The 16,088-nt window shown below is 40.6% G+C and overlaps 2 protein-coding genes across 2 annotated transcripts; both read right to left on the bottom strand.

Moving 5' to 3' along the window:
* Positions 1 to 347: 347 nt before the first annotated feature.
* On the bottom strand, positions 348 to 2,186 carry LOC145469291 (uncharacterized). Its single transcript, XM_081452973.1, has 2 exons — positions 1,407 to 2,186; positions 348 to 412 (listed from the first exon to the last, which is right to left on the bottom strand). Exons 1-2 carry the CDS (start codon positions 1,651 to 1,653, stop codon positions 348 to 350), a joined length of 312 nt encoding a protein of 103 aa, XP_081309099.1. The 5' UTR covers positions 1,654 to 2,186.
* Positions 2,187 to 4,344: 2,158 nt separating this feature from the next.
* On the bottom strand, positions 4,345 to 15,656 carry LOC145469576 (uncharacterized). The gene is made up of 6 exons (XM_081453328.1): positions 15,552 to 15,656; positions 12,464 to 12,758; positions 11,634 to 11,912; positions 8,379 to 8,545; positions 6,955 to 7,192; positions 4,345 to 5,843 (listed from the first exon to the last, which is right to left on the bottom strand). Exons 1-6 carry the CDS (start codon positions 15,654 to 15,656, stop codon positions 5,695 to 5,697), a joined length of 1,233 nt encoding a protein of 410 aa, XP_081309454.1. The 3' UTR covers positions 4,345 to 5,694.
* Positions 15,657 to 16,088: the final 432 nt, after the last annotated feature.

Below are 16,088 nucleotides of genomic sequence, written 5' to 3'. Positions count from 1 at the left end.
TCTGAACTAGCCAAAGTATACGGTTTATCTATTAACTGTGTGCGTGAGTCAGAACAGTCATTGATGCCTGGTTTGCCCAACTGCACAAATGTGTCTGACATTATAATACAACTTCACGCAGCGAGTCGTTTAATTAGTTGTTACAAACAGTCGGACCACCTCGTATTCAACGGGGCCTCGAAGAATAACTGCTTGTTATATTTCCCTTTATCCTATTTTCCTGCTTTAGTTTCACCCGCTTGCCAGACACATGCGCCTGTGTCACACGCACACAAACAAACCTGTGCGCTGATGTGATATGATGCCACGATACATACAGTAATAAAAGGTAAAATAATGAATCAAAATTAATAAACGGGCAGACTACGAGTATTTCCATCGGTGCGGTAGCTGGATGGAGCTGAAAGTAAACCTACAAACAAAGATCCTTGAATTGCATTTGTAAAATGAACGTTAATCACGGATTTTGCTTTGAGGATGCGCTGTGGCGTAATGGTTAGTGCAGTCCTTGGATTTCAGTTGAGGTCACCGGGCGTACGTGTGTACATGTTTTCTCCTTAAAAATACTTTATTGATACATTTCCCCTCTGCGAACGTAGCAGAAATATAAAATCTAGTTATCGAAGAAATTGGCTACAAAAAGGTTAAAGAAAGAGCTTTGGTGACAAAGTTTTGCACTGAAATCACGGTGTTGCCACGGGCAACTTTCCCCGTTTCCAATGGTAACAATATCGTCCCGGCAATTTCGCGCGCTTTGCTGCCAATGACGTCAAAGGCCGACAAGTTGCAACTGGAAACGGAGCCAGATGCCCATGACAACAACACAAGTTGAACGTTAAAACCTGGTCACCAAACTTTCGTCGGGCCTTACTCAACTGATAATCATAGTAACTTACTGAAGAATCGAGAATGCAGCACAATCATCGAGGTCGTTTTATACCAAATTGATCAAAGTGCAATTAAGGTGGCTCAAAACAGTTTCTGCGCTTTCGAAGACTTATATTTTGATGGGTCATTATAACAACACTTTATCAGTTGATGCTTCAATCATGGTATCAAAAAACTGCCCAATTGTTGGAGAACTGGTTGGTATCATTATCGTGACATAATAGGTTACCATAGCAACAATATGACCTGCAAAAAGCAACCTTAATTATAGCTTTAAGGGCTTATAATTCAAAAACGGCACGGTGAAATGTTTTAATATTTGCCAAATTTTGATAAGAAAGCTAAGATGCAACTTTTGGTAAAGTTTAAAAAATTCCTATTCATAAGGTGAAGAACCACCTTAAATTTTCAAAACTTTATGGCCTACCTGGTCTTTCGAGGGACCTGGGCACTTTGTCTTTCCCATTCCTTGAATTAAAATGTGCTATATTTAGTTGTTTTCATAACCTTGCCCTTACCTTGAAGAAAATAAAAGAGCAACTTGAAGTCACTTTCTGGTTTGTCTTCGTAATTAATATGCACCTCTAAGTCATTCCCATACAAACTCCTCAGTTTCTTTACACATGCGTACATCAGTGGCAAAGGGGTGCCTCCATCTGCACAACCATACTCAGCGATGGTGAATGTATCACCGACCTTCACAGGAATGGACTTGACAGACTCGATGGCTCTAGGAGAAATAAATTTTATGCTTTCCTCGGACATAAAGAACTTCGAAGTGAAGTAGCCAGCTCCTGAACCGAAGAACTCGGTCTGTGGGCACAAATCAGCACAAATATATATGAAAAAGAGAGTTAATCCCCCATATGGGCCTTATTATTGAGATATCAGGACAGTACGAGCTGGGACGGCTACCGACAGTAAATTTACACGATCAGGTATGCGAACGAGAACTCAAAACGCCTCTCTCTGCCGTCTTCGTCTCGTCAAGGACGCCATTTCGCCCGATTTGCCGTCGCATCGAAAACGTCCGGGCTTCAGAAAAATCTCAGAAATATCTAGAATTAGCCAATCAAGTGAAGTCAATTTCACTCTTGTGAACATCTTAAGCGGCGCCTGGGAAACATCTACGAAACTCACATGGTAACACGTACTTTGAGACGGATTATCTTGCGAATAAGAAAAAATCTGAAAAAATAATTACCCTCCTATGCAGTATAGATAAATGTAACCTTATTGTAGACTACAAGTGGTCCCTCTTTCGCTTAGTCCATCGAGGGTGATGCAAAAAAAAGCCCCCCCCCCCCTCCCAAAAAAAAAAACAAAAATTGGCCGCGCTAAATCTAGGGATGAGAAGCTCGTTCTCGCTCCAAGGTCTAGCGCAGCCATTTTTTCTCGCGCTTTGAATTGTTTTTTTCTCTTCACGCTCGAAGTATTAAGCGAAAGTGGGATTACTCTTAGTCTAGCCTTTTTATTAGTAATGTGGCAACCAAAGATTAATTAGTATACAGTGAAACCTGTATTAGGCGGACACCCTTGGGACCCTCATTAGTGTCCAGTTAATACAGGGTGTCCGCTCAAAACAGGTCTACTATATATATGTTGTGCAATAATAGTTAATTATTATATGGCTTTGGCTTGTGGCCGATATAACGCGCGCTCTGATTGGTTAATTGTCACTGAATTGTAGGGCATTATTCTCCCGTAATGCTCACGGGCCGATTACGGATTATGCAAATTAGGAAGAGCTCGGTTCTGAAAATTCAAGCGCATTGAAGCGATGAAAGCCGATTAAAATCAGTACGAGAATATCAGTAGCTAAAAGTTTAGAGATATTTCTTTAATAAAATTTATATAGATGACTTACCAGTCGGTAACCTTGGCGGGCACTAGTGAAAAACTATCAAAGTTTGCCTAGTCTTAAGTAAAGCTAAAATCGCCAAGTAAAAAACACCATCGGCAGATCTGCCATGCATCCTGAGCAGAACACCACAAAGAAACTTATAAGTTATCATCTTAGTCACAGCAATTACCGAAGTATTGAACTCCGTCAAAGTTCTCGTCAAATAGATTCCCTCGCTTTGACACAAGCAAGTGTAAATCAGCTTCCAGGATCATCAGATGTAAACAATCGGGCGGTTTCTGTCGGTAGCAGTGTTTCTGATAACTGCAGACGTTCACAAGGCTTGAAATGTTCATCCATAAATCCCAGAATGAAGAAGGCGAAGATATGTTGTCGAAAGCGAATGCGAAGATCGAGTTAAGCTTATTTTGAGCAGTGCATTCTGAAGCATTAGTATTTTCTTTCACCGAAAGACGGTTGGTTTGGACAATTTTGAAGCACTTGCTGTCTTTTCTATATGCGTTGACGTTTCGCCCCAAAAGTCGGAAAAACTTCCCTATCAACTTGTGGTACCACGATACTAAAATACGTTTTTGAGGCTGTGACAGTGACTTTTCCGTAAAGAAATGAGTGTTTTTAACGGAATACGTAATACAGTGGTGAAATTCACTGACTGTGTAGTTTTACCCTAGGTTTGAGACGATGAATGAATCGGTAAACGCGCGCATCGCCGGATGTAAATTGACGACTTCCGCTCGAATGATTTTTCTCTTTATTGATGAGCCATATAATAAACAACTTAATAACCTCGACCGTTCGGTCGTTACGGGAAAATCTCAAACCTCGGCCTACCGTATTGACCTCGCTATCGCTCGGTCAATACGGCAAGGCCTCAGTTTGAGATTTTCCCGTAACGACCGAACGGTCGAGGTTATTAAGTAGTTATTATTAACGCTTTTGTAACACAGTGTAACACAGTGTAAGATCAAAGACTCCTCATAGCACAATGTCCAGTCAGTCAATGCATCAATCTAGAATAATCACTTAGCTTTAAACGACATCGCTGAACAATGTTAAAGGAGTCTCAGCTGAACTTTTAGAGGTAAAATGCCCTTGAAGTGTCCGCTTATTGCAGGTTTTGTTCAACAAAATGGCTTAATATTGGTGTCGGCGTCCGCTTAACAGAGGTGTCCGCTGAATACAGGTTTAGTTTACAGCAAATGTGGGAAGAAAAGTTTGGGACTCAAACTGGTGTCCGCTTAATTATAGAGGGTGTGGTGACCTGATTAACGGGGTTCTACTGCACTATACGATTAAGAAATAGAAAACATGTACTGTGTTTCTATCGAGTTTTAGTATAAATCTGCTAGCGCTCTATCACGAATGCCGTTCTCTGATTGGCTAAGCTACTCACTATCTATTCTGTGATAGATTGTAAATAGCGTACCAGTGTGCCCTTGTTAACAAAATTACGGCTGCTTCTTGGCTTTTTCGAAGTCTCTATGAAGAGGAGTAAGATAAAGTTTTGAACGACTCGATTTCTATGCGTGACACGAGGGCGCAATCACGCGATAGAAACCTCGAGCTCAAAATCTAACTGTTTAATACTGAGAAACACGATGTTTAACCAATGAGCACGCGTATTTTCTTAGGACTGCTTTATTAAAAAAATAACGCAAGCAAACTTTACTTCATTTGCATCGTAGAGTTACTATGAACCAGCATTCTTGACGTATGAACTATCCACAGCAAAGGAGTCAGTTATATGATATAAACAATGGCGGGATTATGAGATAGGCAAATTAATAGCTCGTTATCACTTAACTCTAGCAAACAAGAGCAAAACAACTTCACTTTTCATAACTGTGAATATCCGTTAAAAACTAAACAACAATATAAAATCTCCGAAGAGCCAAACTTAATATATACTACAAAGATCCCACGACAAAAAGCCAAACAGATCACGTGACACAACCCGCGTGACTTTTTCTCCAAACAGAGTCAAATTTAGGTAGAAAAATTTCATCTGATAGAATTGGAGGTATAGCCAGTCCGGAGGGACAGTGCTAACATGTGTTTCAAAATTAAACAAAACTTTCTTTCCTATAATATGGCTGTCTACTCTCTCTCTACTTTTGACCGTAGTTAACTATGCTTTTGAGGTACTTTCTTTTTAAATGACTTTCCAGGTTGGCATTGAAAAGGTAAAACTAAACGCGAGTAATCTCTCAGGGTCGGCAAGGTTGTAATTGTACTACTTAAGAAAAGGATATCGCAAAATGCTGATACTTCTATCCCCCCCCCCCCCCCCCAATTTCAGACGCAAAATATACACATATATGCTCTTTTCTAGTCGACCCGGGGAAACCATCATATAAAAAGAACGGGGATGCTTACCTCTTAGGCAAAGATAGCACTTCGAAAACGACAGATGATGATTTACTAAATGGTAATGTTTATATCTTTTTAAAACCTACAACGTTTGTCGTTCTAACAAACTTCCACTCGTGTTTTATTTGACAACTATTAGATTATAGGCTGGAGATTTCTATTACGCATTGAAATTATATAAATCTACTAGTCGTTCAAGTATAAATTTACTAGTCTTGGCCTAAATCTTCTAATCGGACACTTTGAAAACCAAGGAAACGACCGCCATTTTGTTAACAACCGCACACGGCCAGATTACACGCTACAGTTGTACAACTCGGTGTACAACAGAATAGATAGCGAATAGGGTAGCCAATAAGAGAACGACTTTTACGATAGAATGCTAGTAGATTTATACTAAAACACGATTGATGTAATAAATGTAGCATGGTTGATGTGTATCAATACCTCAATATTTGAAAAATATTCTAGCAACACTAGTAACGTGTGCGCGCCTTTTGGGCTCTCCAAATTCTTGCGTATAGCTTGAATGATCCAGAAGCAATCCTTATAAATAGTCCTAATTTCACAGACTATGACTTTTCGATAATAATGAATGCATTCCACATCGTGAGTAGTATGTAATATTCTGGAGAACTCAACAGCTCTTCCTCTAAACGATAGAAATATTGGTTCAGAATATCCTTTTTCTGTTCAGGAGAATAAGGCTGGCCATCAAGGGCTGTCAAGAGAAAATAAAGTATGAGAATGTGATAATGACTTGTATCGGAGTCTTTATATTAAGTGCGGGGAGGAAAAAGAAATATCGGCCTTAATCGTGGCCAGCCGATTTTTATGTCGCTAGAGAGGAAAAAGAAATTAAACTCGTCTCATCACAGTACCACCCAGGCGCAGCATTCCTCCTGTTTAGTGTGTACGGAATTTCAACTTTTTGCACTGTTTGAGGCCCCGTCCACATCACACCGGAGAAATTTGAAAACGCAACAATCTGCGGTCATTCTGGATTTGTGTTTGAAGAAAACTCGGTCAAGGAAACTCCGTTTTCCAGTTACGGATTCGTGTGGACGGTAGACCTAACCGAAGAAATAAAGATGCATTTTCAAATTTCTCCGGCGCAATGTGGACGGTGTCGGATATTAATTGACGTGCTCTCAGACAGGATGCAAATAGCATACAGTTCTATTTCATGCATGGTTCAATTCCCAGCAACAATTTCTGTATTCTGATTAAGTAAGAGCATGTCAATTTATCTCAAATCAGTGCAAAATGGTGGAATTTAAAATGACAGAGACCGCTCGGCTAAAATTAAGTTCGAACAGACAAAATGGCAGTCACTATTGATCAGTTAGCTCATAATCATGTTCGTAACTTTGGTAGTTCCCAGTCCTTGCAGGACACGGCCATATAAGAAATATGGGCTACTGACGAAGCGTGATGTCGATATGGCGGCTATGACCTGAAATAAGCTTAGTCAATAAAGGATTCATTGTATCGGTAGAAAGAACACAATTTTCTTGCGGGAAACAGCGGGTAATCCCGAGCGGCCAGTTCAGGCTGCTCCATCTTGCCCCTTCGGGTAACCAATCACAGCACGGGATTTGATTCATCCTGCTCGCCCGTGGAGCTGGCCTTAACATAAAATGTGTTCAAAGCATGGCCAAAGCTTGCAAACTCATTACATAGATAACATGTAGACTTGTTTTGATTGAGCCAGACTATTATATTGGAAGATGTTTTCGTACATGTTTTCTTTGCACTGATTATTTGCAATTCAGGACGACTGTTTTTTAACACCAAAATACTCCTCATATCTAATTTACCATTCGACTTACTTGATAAAAACATGGAATTACTCCAAGCGCGAGTTTGCTCAGTCATAAATCTCGCAGCTTTTTTGGCGTCTCCAGTTTCTAGCAAAAGCTTCTTTTCTGGCAACGGGAACTCTTTTATTTCCACTGAAACAAGTGTCAAGCCAGCTTTTCGGACTGGAGAATCGTCTGACATGAATGGCTTTGTAAGTTCCTCCTGCGTTCTGAAATATTCCGGGAGCGTCATTTCCTTCAGTTCGTACTGTGGAAGAAAAACAATTATGGTATAAACGATCAAGAACCTGATATTGAATCGATTTTTTTTTTCCTATCTATTAATAAGGGTAATAGGACTGAGTGGAGTCCAATTCGGTCTGTATTCATACGAGTGATTAACAAAAAATCGGACGACCGCGAAGCGGGAGTCCGATTTGTCAATCACGAGTATGATTACAGACTGAATTGGACGACGCGAAGCCCTGTTACCAATTAATCAAAACTACGTCAAAAATCGAGAAACGAACAAACCATCGACTGAGCGCTGAACGATTAAACGTCGTTATCAATGCTGAAAAACACAGTAGTTTACTCAACAAAGTGCACCGCAACAGCGCGCGCAAAACTGACGCGTACTGTCCAGTTAAACAGGCATGACACGTACACTGTCCTATTACAATGTCTAATTACAAGCATGACGCGTACAGTGTCCAATTAATGCTCAAATCGGGCTGCTGATAGCCAATCACGTTCGAAAATTTTGTGATAGTTTTGATTAAGAAGTTAATCGTATCTATAACGATCGTAATTGGTTCTCCGAGCGCCTATTTGCCCCGTAATCGGCGCGTGATCACGTGGGTGTCCAATTACAGGTATCCAATTGGAATTTTTTGTAATTGGCCACGTGATTCGCACGTCAATTACGCGCGTTTTATTGTCTTTCTTTCCAATGTTTCCTACAGTTTTCAAAACTTGTGAAACGCGCTACAGACGTTTTCGCTCAAAAGAAGCTCTCAAAAGATATTCTCAATTCCGAAATTTGTTATAGATACGATTAATTAGTAATTGGACCTCGTGTCGTACAATTCTGGGAGTATCGTGTTCGTAACTTCAAATCGGCCTCGCGCTTCGCGCTCGTCCGATTTTGAAATTATTCGCGCGATTACTCCCTGAATTGTACTCCACTCGGTCCAATTACTATTACTTATATTCATTAATTAATACTTGCAAACTATCATACCTTTCTCTCCCCTTCCACTTCCTATATGTACAAAAAGAAAACCCGATTCTGTATTTCCCTTATGCCCTGCTCAAAATATACTACGAATTTCCTATCGGGTGTGTTCTGCAGCGGTCGTTATCATTCTACTTTCAAAAGTTGGATAATTTAAAAGAGGAACATTCAAACTGGATGTGATTTATAAGGTTGTGTTGTAAATACTTCATATTACCTTTGTGATGATGTTGTCTTTTGCCATGCCCTCCCAAACCTTATACATTGCACTGTAGAGTGGAGACAACGAGGACGTATTCCTCACAAAATTGGTCCTTTTTTCGATGTTGGTGCTGTTGTTGTAATCTACTTCACTCACGGGAGCAATCAGAGCCAGTCTTCCTCCTTTGATATTGAAATAATCCAGAACAAGTGAAACAATCTTAGATAGTGCGAAGTGCTTACAATTGTCGTTTGTCAAGACAGCTTTGAATTTTACTGTGGCGTTTTGTTTTTCGTTCATTTCAGTTAAATTCAATAATACGATGAATAAGCAAACACAATAACTTGCAAGTTATAAAAGAAGACTACATTTCTTGAACCGAACCAAAAGATACACAGTCACAGAAGCGTTCTTTGCAATAAAAAGGGAGAAGTCACGTTTCCCGCAATATAACTATGACGTCATGGCAGCCATATTGGTGTTCCAAAACAATGAAACGGCGGCCATGTTGGTGTACCAAACCAATTCTGTGGGAGTTCAACTCTTTTCTTATGTTAACACTTTCTTTTGTTCCAATAAATTTGCATTGTTGCTGAGCACGTGCGTGCATACCCTCTATTCCCGGTAAAATCACACGACATATAAAATACGGCGAAGCCCGGTAGATGCTACAACGCATGCGTCTTATATGTGTTCTGCCACAAGGAAAGCGCTCAACGTTTGTGTGCGATCCCATATAAAATGTATCTTCCACGTTATATAAAGTCGACTCTAACGTTAACTAATCCGGGTATGCGTTTAGAGCAAATTGCCGTTGTTCTTAAGAGACTAGTACCACAAGGAGTGCCACGGTTTTCTGGAAAATTATATATAACTTTGTAATATTGTAAAAGAGGTATTTTACAATAACTGTCTAATTTCTCGCGCGCTGATTGGCTCATTTTTATCGTCAATTAGAGTACAGACGGACGAAATTTCAATTTATGCAACATTTATGCAAGCTTTTAAGTTCAATTTTCAGCTGTCAAACTGTCAACTTTTTAACCAATGAGATTTTATGGACTTTTTTAAGTAGCCAATCAAAAAGCGAGAAAAGCTATTTGACAATGTTCGCGTCATTTTGAATAACATTCACTTATCTTGGTTTACGGCAAGTTTATGGCGTCTTTTCCCCTCATTTATTCCCGGCATTTGACCATTTTGGGGTCTTGTTATTGTAAAAAACAAATTGACGTCAGTTTTTTCATGCGTCTGTCCTCCTATTGATGGTAAATTTCGTCAAGTTTTCTGCGGAACCACGAGCCACAGCCACTTTAGCAATGTTATGACGCAATTCATCATCAATAAGAGGACAGACGCATAAAAAACTGACGTCAATTTGTTAAACGTTAGCAGGAGCCTTAATAGGGGACGGAGACCGTAAGCGCGCGCCATTTCTAGTATTGAGGCTGTCCCTATGATATGGGACAATTTTTCTATTTTTAGAACAAATTGCGCCAACCCGTGCGGCACACGCGCGTAAATGCTGCGAGGATTTTTGCGGATGTAACGCGGGGAGATGGAGTCCGAAATTCCCGAAATGTTTGAAGCTTTTGGCCCACAACTCAATACGTTCATGTCTGTGGGAATTTTACTTCAGTATTTTCGTCGTAAGCTGCTTCAGTCTGAGTGAAGTAAGACAGTGTCGAATTTAGTTATGTGCCGCTTTATGATATCACTGACCAAGTTTCGTGCCGCTGCTTCTTTTACAAGAGTTCCACATTACTCCACTCTAAGTTTCACACATGTTGAAAATTAACAGCTTTTCCAGAAAACAGCAAAAAACTAGTTGGATACATTTTGATATAGCAGTGTTTCAGGACTTCAAAGTTTCCCTTTTCTTGCCACACGCTTACCAGGATTTCCCCAGAGTCTATCTCGACAGAAGAGTAAAAAAAAAATAATTGCAAGTTTGAGTTTCGCCTGAATTGTAAGCAACGCTTGATGTTTTATCAAGGCCCAATACGTCACAATAAAGTTTATGTCTGTAGATGCTGCTCAGTTTTGTTTATGTAAAAATCCAATACGTCTGTTGTCGATGAATAAGAGCGCCCGCCGATGCGTGTTTTGTACAGTCAGTAAAACATGACAATTGGACTTCCCCACTTTCGTGTGAAAACGTACATCGAACTCATATAATACCTCTAGTTTTAAAATATGTTTTTGTAATCCTGGGTTAGCGTTAACAACCCGGCATTCTTTACAACAGGGTAACCTGACATGAGCCCGAGATCCAATCGCAAACTAGCTTTTGGTCAGCGGTCAACTGCAAAAAAACACGTATCCTCGATGAACTCTAAACTTGAGCCCTCGATATGGTCACGTGATATTGGTCAGCGGAAACCTTGTTTGACAGGTGTCGATTGACCATAACATGGATGTCCAATAATCAAAGAAGGACGCTATAAACCTAGGGTGCATGTCTCTGTCATCCTATTAGCTGGAGTATGGCCCCTATCTTGCGCGACTCCGTCGTCGTCGTGCGTACGCGCCCACGAGCAGTACCGCTAGCCATGATAACCATGAAAAAATCAATTCAAGGGTTTCCTTTCTTTCCTATATGGTTATGGGGCTCCGCTTGGCGGCTCTTCAGGCCGGGAGAGCTCCGCTAAAAATATCGAAGGTGAGCCAACGGAGGCAAACGATCTCAGTCATATTTTGAAGAAGTGGGTCTGTTGCGTCAATAATTCCAAATGCTGCCAACGTTTTCACAAAACTTAACCATTCAAGAGGCATTTGAAACCGCCGCGCAGATAAACGAAGAGATGAAAAAGAACGGAATTCAATGATGCATTTTGCAAACAATTCACTGAACTTCTACCAGATAGATTTTCTTCATTTTTTCGCTAAACGTAGAAAATCGGTAGAGAAAATGATCCATCAAAAGAAAAATAGGGGTCACCGAACGTCCAAGATCGTTAAATGTAGGCAAAGCTATAGCAATGGCCAGCTGCCCTATCGTTGCTCATTTTATTACTTAGCGCGCGCTCGATGGATGAGGTGGCATGTGAATTTGCGTACGCAGTAAGGATGCGCAGGAAAAAATACTCGAACGTCCTTAATTAATTGATAACGAAAGGCGAACACCCAAATTATCCCAGTAGTGCACTCTGCACTAAAAAGAGTGGCGATGAGTAAGTTCAGTAACCTCATTCATTTAGAAGAGCCTTGCTACCATTGGCAAATGTTATCCCTCACTGCAAGTTTTTTTTCACAATGTTGTTGTCTTACCTCTCGATAGTTCTCTTGCTCTCATCAACACAAACCGTTCCCAGTCCTTCTCGGCTTGTTTACCGAACTCGTTTCTCTCATCCGCGACTTCAGATAAACAATGCAGGACTGCTTTTGTCAAGTTGCAAGGCTTTTGGCTCAGCCACTGAGCCGCAAAGAAGCAAAATCCGAAGTTAACAAACCCACTGGGAAAACACTGATCGTAGAAGTTAGTTCCCGTCGCAGACACATAAACATCTGGAAAATCAGTGAGGTAGCTGGTTGGAACTGGAAGTGAACCTACAAACAAAGCAGAATTGCGTTTGAAAGCTACGGAGTTTTTGTTTTGTTTTGTCTTTTTTTTTTAGTTTTTCTTTCCATTAGGTTCTATTTGCTCTACTTTCCTTCTATTCGATAGCATTGCCAAATGTTCTAATAGAGTACTTATTTAGCGCTCACTACGTGGTTTGTGTTGCATGTGTATTGGTTTGTGTGTGGGTGTGTATCTATGTCTCGACCTGAAACTTGTATTAATATATCTTTACACCTGCCTGCCTGCCCTTTTTAACTCTCAACTTAACTTTAACTCTATTAATATGAAATATCTGTAAAAATATGTCTGTGAGAACAAAGGAAAATAGAGCTCGTTGTTGTGAGGTCGTCGTTCTTCGTAAAGACAATTTAATGGTACATTTCCTCTCTGAATGAAGAATTAAAAATGTAGAACAAGAATCAAAGCCACTTCATCCCATATTTTAGTCGCAGTAAAGGTCGTAAAAAGCTGGCACCGTCCATCTAAAAGGTTATAACTCCTATGCCTTACTTATTCGATTTTATAGCCTTTCCCTTACCTTGTAGAAAATAAAAGAGCGACTTGAAGTCATTGTCCGGTTTGTCTTCGTAATTAATGTGCACTTCTAACGCATTCCCATACAAGCTCCTCAGCTCCCTTACGCATGCGTACATCAGTTGCATGGAGGTGCTTCCATCTGCACAACCATAATCAGCGATGGTGAATGTATCACCGACCTTCACGGGAATGGACTTGACAGACTCGATGGCTCGAGGACAAATAAATTTTATGCTTTCCTCGGAAAAAGAGAATTTCGACGTGAAGTAGCCAGCTCCTGAACCGATGTACTCTGTCTGTGTGAACGAATAATATGGACAAGAGAGTTAGGCAGCGTCCACACTACGTCGGAGAAATTTGAAAACACAGCTTTAAACTGTCACGAAAACAGAGCTTTTCGAAAACGCCCTTCAAACCGGAAGAGTTTGAAAATGTCGGCTTTTAACGGAGAATTTTATTATTGAGAGGTAAAAACAATATTTCACGAACGAACAAAACATTAAGTTTTTAACGAAGCACTTGCGGTATTTCCTGCACGAATACAACCTTATTGTTATTTAAATTGTGGCAGCAAAAGATGAATTAACTCTTGAACTGAACAAAGAGTTCCTTTTCAAAGAAACTTTGTCACGGAATCGTATCGCGGAATAAATTGGTGTAAAGTATGATTTGTCATGAGGGACCGTTCATCTTTTATAAGGTAGGGGGGGCTGGTGGGATTTGGGGGGGGGCCATGTGAAAAAAAATGGCTTTCGAGGGGGGGCCATCCCAAAAAAATAAGGGAAAAAGGGGGGGTCACGTGAAATATTTTAGTAAAACTTTAAAATGGCATAATGTTTGAATATCAAAAAAATTGCTATAGAATAAACATAGAAGGCAGGATATCAATTTATTACAAACTTTCCTTCTGTTTTAAAAAAACGTTTGGCGACAAAAAGCATTTGTAGCTACTGAAAAGAAGTATTTAACACTGTTATTTTCGAATGCAACTTTCACTGGCACTGATATTCATCTCCGCTGTCGTCGAGTTCTTCGTCGCCGCTTGTGCTGCTATGGGAGTCTCTTTCACCAATGCTGCAAGAAGTAGCAATGCTTTCCGTCAAAGTGTACTTTTCAGGGTACATGAAGGTGTAAACATAATCTCTGACTTCCCGCTCAAGGTTGGTGGTGATTCTGCTTCTTGCAGCATTGGTGAAATAATTCCCTTCCAAGAGCTGTGCGATGTATGGCCCATCTCTTCTAAATATCGACGTGGCAACATCCTCAACTTTAAGACACTCTTCCGGGACGGCCGTTCTAGGAGGGTACACAAGGCATTGTGGAAGATCATTTCCTAGCGGGTTTCAAACACAGATTCCATAAACTCGTTGGACGTTGTTTTCAGTCCGCTTCCTCTTTCTTTCATTTGACTTTCTGCGGTTTTCTTTTTTCCTTCTCCTTTTGTTGATGTGCTGTTTGAGTATGCCTTTGAATATGCTGTTATAATTACTCTTCTTATTTTCTAGTGCTTCCATGTCCTGCGTGACCTTCGTCAACTTAGCTTCTGTACATTTGATCTGTTTTACATTAAAACTGTGGGCAAATTCTTCGCCCTGCTTTAAAGCAAGCCCATTGGACTGAAAGAGTGTGGAATCGTGTTCCTTTACATCTTTCAATATGACATTCAACTTTTCCACCATTGCTCTGTGCTCTTTGATGGAAAAGTTCAGTTTTCTTCCATCACTGGGCTTCAACTGGTACCCTTGCATGGAAAACTCACTCGCCCTTTCTGAACAGCCATCCGCACCTAGAAAAATTGCTTCTTTTGCATGTAAGATGTCAAACTGCCTGGATCGTTCAGCTGTAAACCTTTTCTTAAACGACTCGTCGCTTTTGCCATTATTGCGCATTTTGGAATGAGCCTCTTTCATGATGCTCATGTAGTAATGCGCTCTTTCCCCGATTGGATTAACAATATAAAGAAGAAAGAGCATGGAAGTGGTAGGCTGGTTTTATCTGACCCAGAGAGCGTTGCTCTATTTGCAGATAAGTTTATTGTCAAATCGAAGTTTGTGGTGGATTATCTTCAGCATCTTGATGTGCTGAAATTTAAAAGGAAAAAGAGAGCAGAAGAAAAGGCAAAGTTAAGTAGGGAGGAGGATTATCCTTGGACTGAGTTGTGCGAAGATCTAACCAAGCTTAAAAAGCTACGTGTTCCAGAACTAAACAAGTACTCAAACCACCACGGGCTGAAGCAGCATTTGAAAAGCAGCAAGAGTGAGAAAGTAAAGGCAATTGTAAGACATTCATGCTTGCAGCAGAAGAGTCCTCTCAGAGCTGGCCAACCAACACTGAGAAATGCCAGGACATTGACACAAAATGACAACAGGGCAAGTGCTGACAGCAGTGAAACGGATGAAAGTGACAATGATGAGTATGACAGTGATGCCATTGACTCTGGGGGAGAAGATGACTCAAGTGACGTCATTCTTGCATTCATCAATTCAGACGAGGAAGACGCCAATGAGAGGCCAAATGCCACACGCTCAGGGCGAGCCATAACTAGGAGATCCGAAATAATTATTGACTTCTCTTTCTTTTGATTTGTTTTTTAAACAACAGCTCTCTGTCGTATAGAGATTGTAAATATTGTCTTCATAGTGAGCACAATAACGTGAAGTAGGGGGATAATAGAGAAATATTAAAAAGTTGAAATCTAAATATTGTTTGTTCAATTTTTTTTTTTGGGGGGGGGTCATCCCAAAAAATGACCGCTATAAGGGGGGGCCATGTGAAAAAATTGGTAAGCTGAGGGGGGGTCATGCCATTTTTAAATGGTGCTTCCCAAATCCCACCAGCCCCTCCTCCCTCATAAAAAATGAACGGTCCCTGATCTTTATCTACGTGGCTCACGGCAAAACAGTATGGTGGTGGTGAAGACTTCGTCCCTCGTTTTTATGCATGCGAATTTGATGATCGTGCTTGAATGAAGCCGCAAGCTGACACTGACATTTTATGCTGATTAGCATGCCTAGTATGCGTGTCGGGAATGAAGTTACATCATGCAAAATCATAGAATAGGAAAGAACGATAGTAAGAGAGGTGAGCACCTGTACTGCATCCTTTGATGAGTTAAATTTGTTCGTAGACTTATTTGCCGTTGTTGATATTGGATCCAGTCCCACCTCATGTACTACCGCTTGGACGCTTGCCATGCTAGCAATCGTTGTTCGTTGTCCTGATTCACAGCTGATTCTATAAAGTAAGAACGCCAATAGACACTGTGATCCTGATGTCTGAACTAGTGAGAGTATACAGTGTATCTATTGGCTATGTGCCTGAGTCAGAACACTGATCAGGTGTTTGGTTCGTTCAACCGCAGAAATAATTCGACACGTTTAATTCCGACACCGAATACGACTGCGAGTTCGAGATTTCATTTACTAAGCAGCGCGCATGCGTAATAGACGTAAAACTGTCACAACAATACAATACAAGTTTATTGTGTCATACGCTTAGCTATTCAAGGCTGCAAATTTTTGTTGATATGAATCCCGCTATGCGCTATGATCCTGATGTCTGAACTAGCCAGAGTATGCGGTTTATCTATTAACTGTGTGCGTGAGTCAGAACAGTCATTGATGCCT

This window comes from Orbicella franksi, chromosome 15 (assembly GCF_964199315.1).
Source record: "Orbicella franksi chromosome 15, jaOrbFran1.1, whole genome shotgun sequence".
Classification (NCBI taxonomy): domain Eukaryota; kingdom Metazoa; phylum Cnidaria; class Anthozoa; order Scleractinia; family Merulinidae; genus Orbicella; species Orbicella franksi.
This window is presented reverse-complemented; position numbering and strand designations above follow the sequence as displayed.